Source organism: Capsella rubella, unplaced genomic scaffold (genome assembly GCF_000375325.1).
Source record: "Capsella rubella cultivar Monte Gargano unplaced genomic scaffold, Caprub1_0 scaffold_5, whole genome shotgun sequence".
In the NCBI taxonomy this organism is placed as follows: Eukaryota; Viridiplantae; Streptophyta; class Magnoliopsida; order Brassicales; family Brassicaceae; genus Capsella; species Capsella rubella.
Genome location: NW_006238919.1, coordinates 3155213 through 3165114, shown reverse-complemented (window position 1 = coordinate 3165114; position 9902 = coordinate 3155213). Strand labels below are relative to the sequence as shown.

General features: G+C 32.3%; 1 protein-coding gene across 1 annotated transcript; it reads left to right on the top strand.

Annotated features, from left to right (window-relative positions):
* The first annotated feature begins 1920 nt into the window (after window positions 1-1920).
* Window positions 1921-9524, top strand: LOC17885007 (ABC transporter B family member 19). The gene is made up of 10 exons (XM_006290448.2): window positions 1921-2379; window positions 2467-2521; window positions 3291-3466; window positions 4360-4560; window positions 4784-5043; window positions 5130-5446; window positions 5543-5766; window positions 5870-6689; window positions 6782-7023; window positions 8132-9524. Exons 1-10 carry the CDS (start codon window positions 2125-2127, stop codon window positions 9338-9340), a joined length of 3759 nt encoding a protein of 1252 aa, XP_006290510.1. The 5' UTR covers window positions 1921-2124; the 3' UTR covers window positions 9341-9524.
* The last annotated feature ends 378 nt before the right edge of the window (window positions 9525-9902 follow it).

The following is a 9902-nucleotide window of genomic DNA, read 5'->3' as shown; positions in this document are numbered from 1 at the left end:
AAAATATTTTTGTTTCTAATAATATCACAAAATTAAAACTAACATTTTAAAATTCAAACCAAATTTTTAAATCCTAAACACTAAACTCTATCCCTAAAAAATATACCCTAAATATAAATAGTCAACCCAAACAAAAAAATAATAATTATACACCTTCAAAAATTAGATTTTTATGTTTATGGTATTTCTGGAAAAATAAACCTGTTCTGGTATTTTTGGAAAAAGAAACTTAAATGTGCTATCCATGGGAATTTCTCATTATAAATCACTATATTACTTCCTAGATTAATTATAATTTGAGCTATCAATGATTTCTAACTTTTATTTAAAATCTTGACCTCATAATTCTCATTTGATGAAAAGGTACAAATTTCAACATTGAAAAAGTTATATCAAAGTAATAGACATTTAGTTTATTTTTCTATATGAATAAGATAAATATATATTAATTGAGTATATGTGATGATTTTAATGTATATTTGATTTTTATTAATTACTAAAGAAAATAAAATAAAATTCATTGTCAATTGTGATAATGAATTATTTGAATCATAAATAAATAAATAAATATATATATCAAAATTTTAACTTGAGTTTTTAGAAATTATTAGTAATATATGATGTTATCTAAATGTGGAGATACAAAATACATGATGTTGTATAGAAATTATTAGACAAAACCAAAGTTCGTCATCATTGTGATGAAGACTTTATTGGATTTAAGCAGTTCAAAAATTTAACATGATTTTTTTTGTAAATGATAAATTTAATTTCAGTTTATAATTTTAATATTTTGATTTAAGAAAAGCATTTTTTTTTAAATCTCTATTATATCAAAACAATTTATTGAACTCACTAAACTTATTTAGTCTTGTAGTGTACCAAAAATGAGTTCATGTCCACAACATGTCTAAATTTTGATTACTAGAGAGTGTGATTTTTTTTTTGAGTAAACTTACCAGAAATGATATAGATAGAGATAAACTTACAAGAAATTTCAACTATATTAAAGTGTTAATCTATCCATGATAATTTTATAACGTATAATCATATGATATTTTGTGTGGATTAGTTGTATGTGTTTCAAAATGTTGTATGCAATACGAGTTTTTTGGTCGATAATATCATTAATAATAGTTCTATATAATAAATACACCATAAATTTAAGAGATTATTATTCATATTTTGAAATCAACCAAAAAAGGTAAATGCAAATCAAAATTACTATAAACCCAAATATAGCTTATTTTCACATGATATTAGTTATAATAAGAAAATAGCTCAAATCCAAGTTATTTAGAATTTAATAGTGATAAAACACACCTATTTTTATTATGATTTGTCTTCCATAAATTTTGTAAATAAAAAATCAGAGTTTGACTGTTTAGTATCCATTCTCAATAAATTAAGTCAAGCTATCTAAATATGTTGATGCAAAACATCTATCCTTATCTAAAAAATTGTTAAACAAAAAAACTTATAATGGTAATAATACATTTTTATTGACTTATACATTAAATACAATAGAATATTTTTTTTGTCACCACTTTAACATGTTTTTTTTTTTAAATGACACATCCAACAACATTTCTCTCTTTCTATTTCTCACCAGAGGAAAACAAAAAAATTGCATAATTTTTAACATCTCTATTTATGCAAAACCATAACTTTAAATTACACCAGATTCTCATTTATATTTTTCAAAAATAAGGAATTTAATTACTTTATATCAAACTCAACCCAACAAATCAAAATCGAAATCAAAAGTAACCTTTATATTATTTTTATATAACAAAGATTATATATACAATTACAACTAGCTTTATACGAATCTCTCATTTCTCAATGCTCTTCTTACACAAGTCTTTGACCACTAGTCTTCTTCACTCTCTCTCTTTCTATATATATACACCAAATCACTTCCTTCTCCAAACACCACACTCTCTCTTCTCTCTTCTCTCTTCTCTCTCTCTCATCACTTCAAAACAAAGACACTCGTAAATGAGTTCTTGAACACTTTTGTCAGAAATTTCAAGAAACCTCAATGATCTCGTTTTCTCACTGAAACCACATCACAAACTTCGTTTCTTACAAAAACACGGATCTTGAATTTTCAAGAAAACCATGTCGGAAACTAACACGGGAGATGCAAAGACTGTTCCACAAGAAGCAGAGAAGAAGAAAGAACAGAGTTTACCATTCTTTAAACTCTTCTCTTTCGCTGATAGATTTGATTATCTTTTGATGTTCGTTGGTTCTCTTGGTGCCATTGTTCATGGTTCTTCTATGCCTGTCTTCTTTTTACTGTTTGGTCAAATGGTTAATGGGTTTGGTAAAAACCAAATGGATTTGCATCAAATGGTTCATGAAGTCTCAAGAGTAAGTTAGAAAAAAAAACCAAAACTTTTTTCTTGTTTTTATCAAATTTAGATCCAAGATCTGATCTGATCTGTTTGGTTTTTGCAGTATTCTCTGTATTTTATCTACTTGGGTTTGGTTGTTTGCTTCTCTTCATACGCAGGTTTGTTTGTTCTTTAATCAAAATCTAATCTTTTTTCTATAAAACCCAGAAAACATATACTAACATCACATTATATACAAAATCAAGAAATTAATAAAAAGCATCGATTTTGAGTTTTTTTTTTTAATTAGATTCTTGTACTGTGAAAATATGTATTTTTTTACTTTTTACTTTCTTTTTCTTAACAAGAAAAAAAAATGGAATTTCCAGTTTATTTATTTATTTACATCAATCAGATAAAAGTATAAAACCCGGAAACAGAATCAGATTATAAACAAGATCAAGAAATTTACTTTAATAATTTTAGATTTTTCTTTCTAATTTACTTTAATAATTTCTGAGTCTTTTTTAGATTATAAACAGTAATTTTTTGAGTTTTTTAGTTATTTACTTTAATCAGAAAAATTAACAAAAAAAATAATTTTTGAGTTTTTATTAGATTTCTTACCAAAATTACTGTGAAAGTAAATATTTTTTTTTACTCTTATAATACTTTTTTTTTTTGAATGGTATTGTCTCGATTAAAAAAGTATAAGAAATCACAATCTAGAGAGAATCAAAATATATTAAAAAAAAGTTTTATAAATTTTAATAAGTTAAAAGGATAAGCCAAGTCCACGTGATTCATGGACTACTACTTTGTCTATATCGATAAATAAATTCATTACAACTTCATAAAAATTCTTTTTTTTTTGTATAACAATTTATTACAACTTCATATAAATATTAACTTTTTTTGTATAACAATTTATAAATAATAATAATACAGAGATTGCATGTTGGATGTATTCTGGAGAAAGACAAGTAGCAGCATTAAGGAAGAAGTATCTTGAAGCAGTTTTAAGACAAGATGTTGGGTTCTTTGATACTGATGCAAGAACTGGTGATATTGTCTTTAGTGTTTCTACTGATACTCTTCTTGTTCAAGATGCCATTAGTGAAAAGGTTAGTATGAATTTTAATAATTTTTTTTTGCTTTTTTTGGGTTTTGAGTTTTATGTTCTGTAATTGTATGAGACATGTTTGTGTATAAAAAAAACTAGATTATGGGTTAGGGAGGGTCCTTTTGTGTTTTGTGATGAGTCTTTATCATATTGCTTTGGTATGGTTTATGTTAGCATTAGTTGTTTTATCTTGCGCTTGTTCTCAGGTGGTAGGGAAATTAAAAGGACAAGTATGTTTTTTTTGTTGTTGTAAGTTTTGTGTAAGTTATACATTTTAAATTGAATATAGAAATAGGGATTTTTTAAAAATTATTTTCCTATAAAAGTAGCAATATGATTTATTTTAAAGATTTTTTGGGGTGAAAATATACATTTTAAAAATTTTGGCTAAAGAAATAAGGATTTTTAAATTAGTTTATTAGTTTTTCTTAAATAACTTTTGGGTGAAAAAAAACAGTTTTTAAAAATTGACTAGGGAAATATTTGTTTAATTGTTTTTTTAGTTTTTTTTTTAAAGTGTTTTTGGGTGAAAATAAACATTTTTAAAAATTAACTATATCACTAATTATTTTTTCAATTATCTTATTAGTTTTTTTCAATAATAGCAATTTTTCACAATATTTATTATCATATTATTATTACAAAATGTCTAAGTACATTGAAATATAAATAGTACAAATTATATCTGAAAATGTTTTTTTTTTTCGTTTCAATTTCTGTAATTATTTTGTTTTGTTTCTATTTTATCTCCTGTCTCTGTGGTGCACGTTAGCAAAGTACGACATAACATGCACTGGGGTCACTTTGTTTCATTACTATTGTCATCACTCTTAAATACATAACAGAGTAGTTGAAAAATAAAAATTGAATCTTTACTTTTTTTGAATATGTCAGGTTGGTAACTTTATACATTACCTCTCAACGTTTTTGGCTGGACTAGTTGTTGGGTTTGTATCAGCATGGAAACTAGCTTTGTTAAGTATTGCTGTGATTCCCGGAATCGCTTTCGCCGGCGGTTTATATGCTTATACACTCACCGGAATCACTTCAAAGAGCCGTGAGTCTTATGCTAACGCCGGCGTTATCGCCGAACAGGTATAAAGTTTGTAACTTTATTTGTTTTTTCTTTATTGCCCACTAACTGTTCGACGTAATGCTTATTTACTGTTCTTAGGCTTGCTTCTTTGTACTTGATCTCTCAAATGATTATGTTTTTTTCTTGTTTGAGTTCCTTCTTATTCAATCTAAAGACTTGAACAGTGTTTTAATCATTTTTGGTTTTAACTTTATTGAGAATGATTTGTGTGTTTTTTTGCAGGCTATTGCTCAAGTTCGAACTGTTTACTCTTATGTTGGAGAGAGTAAGGCACTTAGTTCGTATTCTGATGCGATTCAGTATACGCTTAAGCTTGGTTATAAAGCTGGGATGGCTAAAGGATTGGGTTTAGGATGTACTTATGGAATAGCTTGTATGTCATGGGCTTTGGTTTTTTGGTATGCTGGAGTTTTTATTCGGAATGGACAAACCGATGGAGGAAAGGCGTTTACTGCTATATTTGCTGCCATTGTTGGTGGAATGTAAGAAACTAACAACATAGGTAGTTTTTGTTCTATTTATATACTTGGATCAGTGGATGTGACATTTTTTGTGTGTATTGTTTTAGGAGTTTGGGACAATCTTTCTCTAATCTAGGGGCGTTTAGTAAAGGTAAAGCGGCTGGTTACAAGTTGATGGAGATAATTAACCAGAGACCGACGATAATTCAAGACCCGTTGGATGGGCAATGCTTGGAGCAAGTTCATGGGAACATTGAGTTTAAAGATGTGACTTTTAGCTATCCTTCACGGCCTGATGTTATGATCTTCAGGAACTTTAATATTTTCTTCCCTTCTGGGAAAACTGTGGCGGTTGTTGGTGGCAGTGGCTCTGGAAAGAGTACTGTTGTTTCCCTCATTGAGAGATTTTACGATCCAAACAATGGTAATTTTATTGAAAAGAAAGTTTCTCTTTTTTTTTTTCTATCTGAGTCTTTGGCTTGTGGCTGGATCATAACTTTGTGTTTTCTTTGATGAGCAGGGCAAATCTTGTTGGATGGTGTTGAAATTAAGAAGCTTCAGTTGAAGTTTTTGCGTGAACAAATTGGGCTTGTGAATCAAGAACCTGCGCTCTTTGCCACCACTATACTTGAGAACATACTCTACGGGAAGCCTGATGCAACAATGGTTGAAGTCGAAGCTGCTGCTTCTGCTGCGAACGCACATAGCTTCATTACATTGCTTCCTAAAGGTTACGACACGCAGGTATTAATCACTATCGGTTGATGGTATTTGATTATATTTCTAAGACAATTTCATGGCCTTCTGCTTAATATCTGGTTTTTGTGCTGAATGTCAATAAACTTAGGTTGGAGAACGCGGTGTTCAACTATCGGGTGGACAGAAACAGAGAATCGCAATTGCTAGGGCGATGTTGAAAGACCCAAAGATTCTGTTACTAGATGAAGCTACGAGTGCTCTTGATGCTAGCTCTGAGAGCATTGTTCAGGAAGCTTTAGACAGAGTTATGGTAGGGAGGACCACTGTGGTTGTTGCTCATCGTCTCTGCACCATCAGAAATGTTGATTCCATTGCTGTGATACAGCAAGGCCAAGTTGTTGAAACCGGAACACATGAAGAACTCATTGCCAAATCTGGTGCTTATGCATCTCTCATCAGGTTTCAAGAGATGGTTGGTACTCGGGATTTCTCAAACCCGTCAACACGTCGCACTCGTTCAACCCGTTTAAGCCATTCTCTGTCAACAAAATCACTCAGTTTAAGATCAGGAAGTTTGAGGAATCTGAGCTATTCATACAGCACTGGAGCTGATGGTCGGATAGAGATGATTTCAAACGCAGAGACTGATCGAAAGACTCGTGCTCCTGAAAACTACTTCTACAGGCTTCTCAAGCTTAATTCACCAGAATGGCCTTACTCAATCATGGGAGCAGTTGGCTCAATTCTATCTGGTTTCATTGGTCCTACATTTGCTATTGTGATGAGTAACATGATCGAAGTCTTCTACTACACAGACTATGATTCAATGGAGAGAAAAACAAAAGAGTATGTTTTCATCTACATCGGTGCTGGTCTCTACGCTGTAGGTGCTTATTTGATCCAACATTACTTCTTTAGCATCATGGGAGAAAACCTCACTACAAGAGTAAGAAGAATGATGCTCTCAGGTATATAACAAAATCCAAGCTAGTCTCCTATCCAATTTGCTACAAAATGTCTTTCCATTTCCAATAAAAATTTTGGTTTCTTGAATAATCAGCTATCTTGAGGAATGAGGTTGGTTGGTTCGATGAAGATGAACACAACTCGAGCCTGATTGCTGCACGATTAGCTACCGATGCAGCCGATGTTAAATCCGCTATAGCCGAGAGAATCTCAGTAATTCTACAGAACATGACTTCACTACTCACATCCTTCATAGTTGCCTTCATTGTAGAATGGAGAGTCTCACTTCTCATCTTAGGCACATTCCCACTTCTAGTCCTAGCTAACTTTGCCCAGGTAAAAAAAAATCTAACCTTTTTACTCAAAATCACTTCTTTATTACCATCCAAATCATAGGGTTATATGATCTATGAGAATCTTGCATCCACCATTATGATCTCAAGAAAAAACGACAAAAGGCCAGATTTTTTTTTTTAATTTTTATATTGCTTTTCAAAAGTTCAAAACTTTATAGAACATGGCAACAACACATCCACTGCCTCTACACGTGCTTGCTTCATCTTCTTCTTTCTCTGAGTTGCATTTATTTTTACAATAATAATCATAAAAAAATTATTTCTACTTTTTGGAAATAGTGTAAGGGTCAAGATCATGGAGCCCTTACATCAATAAATGTGAAATTTTTTTAATCTCTGGGCATCTGTGTAGAATATTTATTATATAGTTTCTATTGGTAACTACGGCTCATAGATAACAGTGTTCACGAAAATAGCTAAGATTCCTCTGTCTTTTATGTATCTATCTTCTTGCTTTGCTTCTGCTAAATCTATTCTACTTTAAGCTTTCTTATTTACTTCTCTCTGAACTCTGAACTCTGAACTTGTGATCCCACTCTCTCATTATTTAATTCCTTTGCCCATAAAACCTTTACACTAAATCCAAAAGACACACCTGCAAGTCTTTTTTTTCATCCAAGAACCAATATTTTAGTTGGGAAACTCTTCATTGGTCAAAGTTGTTGTCTCAGTGTATTATTTACTTATCACTGTGTGTGTGTCAGTGTTTTTATACTATCCACTAGTCAATGTTTTCTTTGTTTGGTACATTAGGTTGTGATGAGTTTTATTTTTGTTTTTTACTAGCTGCAAGCTTCAGAACTTTGCTTTGATATCACCAACATGTTTTCACCCGTGATCTAACTTAGTTTGAAAATCTAACAATAGATTTGACACATAAGGACATAGATACATTGTACTTGGAATTGTTTTGATGAGGTTGATGTTTCATTGTTTTGCATATGTGATCAAAGTGAATTGTTTTACTACAGTTAAAAGTGAAAAAAGCAAGACTTTTGATTTGTTATCTTAATTTGAAAAGTTAATTGTGATTAATCATCTTGAATTGTTCTGATGCAAAAATGTGAATTTATGTGGTTATATTGCAGCAACTATCTCTAAAGGGTTTTGCCGGAGACACAGCCAAGGCTCATGCAAAGACTTCGATGATTGCTGGTGAAGGAGTAAGCAACATTAGAACTGTAGCAGCCTTCAATGCGCAGAGCAAAATTCTCTCTTTGTTCAGTCATGAGCTACGTGTACCTCAGAAAAGAAGCTTATACCGAAGTCAAACCTCGGGTTTCCTCTTTGGCCTTTCCCAGCTTGCTCTCTATGGATCCGAGGCTTTAATTCTCTGGTATGGTGCTCACCTTGTGAGCAAAGGCGAGTCAACATTCTCCAAAGTGATCAAAGTGTTTGTGGTTCTAGTCATTACTGCAAACTCTGTTGCTGAAACTGTCAGTCTTGCTCCTGAAATCATCCGGGGAGGTGAAGCAGTGGGTTCAGTTTTCTCGGTCTTAGATAGGCAGACTCGGATTGACCCGGACGATGCTGATGCTGATCCAGTTGAGACAATCCGTGGAGACATTGAGTTTAGGCATGTGGATTTCGCTTACCCTTCAAGACCTGATGTCATGGTTTTCAGGGACTTTAACCTCAGAATCCGAGCTGGACATAGCCAAGCTCTTGTGGGCGCCAGTGGCTCGGGTAAGAGTTCTGTGATTGCGATGATTGAGCGGTTTTACGACCCGCTTGCTGGAAAAGTGATGATTGATGGCAAAGACATCCGCCGGCTAAACCTGAAATCTCTTAGACTCAAAATCGGTCTTGTTCAACAAGAACCAGCTCTTTTCGCAGCAACCATCTTCGACAACATCGCATATGGGAAAGATGGTGCAACTGAATCCGAGGTAATCGAGGCAGCTCGAGCTGCAAATGCTCATGGTTTCATCAGCGGTTTACCAGAAGGTTACAAAACTCCAGTGGGAGAAAGAGGAGTACAGTTATCAGGTGGACAGAAACAGAGGATCGCGATAGCAAGAGCTGTCCTCAAGAACCCTACAGTGCTGCTTCTAGACGAAGCAACTAGCGCACTAGACGCAGAATCAGAATGCGTGCTGCAAGAAGCGTTAGAGAGGCTCATGAGAGGCCGAACAACCGTGGTAGTTGCTCACCGCTTGTCCACCATAAGAGGCGTTGATTGCATCGGTGTGATTCAAGACGGGAGGATTGTGGAGCAAGGCAGCCATTCCGAGCTTGTAAGTCGACCAGAGGGAGCTTATTCAAGGCTGTTACAGCTTCAAACTCATAGGATTTGAAGCTTGATGGATTCAAAAACAAAACAAAAAGTGGGGTTGTGTAATTTTTTTTTCTTATCTAAACTTAAATTTGGAATGTTTCAGTGAACTATAATGATATTATGAATAGGTGTAGATAATGAAGCTTTTGAGTGTTTATTGAAAAATCCATTCCTAAAATTTTTAACAACTTGGATGTTATTTATTTGAGAATGTTCCAAGAATGTATCAAACTCACTAAAATCGATAAATTAATATCGCAATAATCAATAAATCTAATACATTAATAATTATATAATCGATAAATTAATATCTCAATAATCAAATTATATTTCAATGTATTTGAGATGAGATCCTCAATATCAACTTCACCACTAGTAATGTTTCCCACATTTGATCAAATATCTCACATTTTTACTTTGTGTTAAACATTTAATTTCGTTTTCTACAAATGTTAACTTCTAGATTTATTAGATTAATTATGATTATCAGTGTTTCATATACTCAAATGGTTCCTCTATATTTATCCTATAACTGTTGAAAATGAAACTTCAATTATTTAGTTCGTTTCACTATTTTCTTC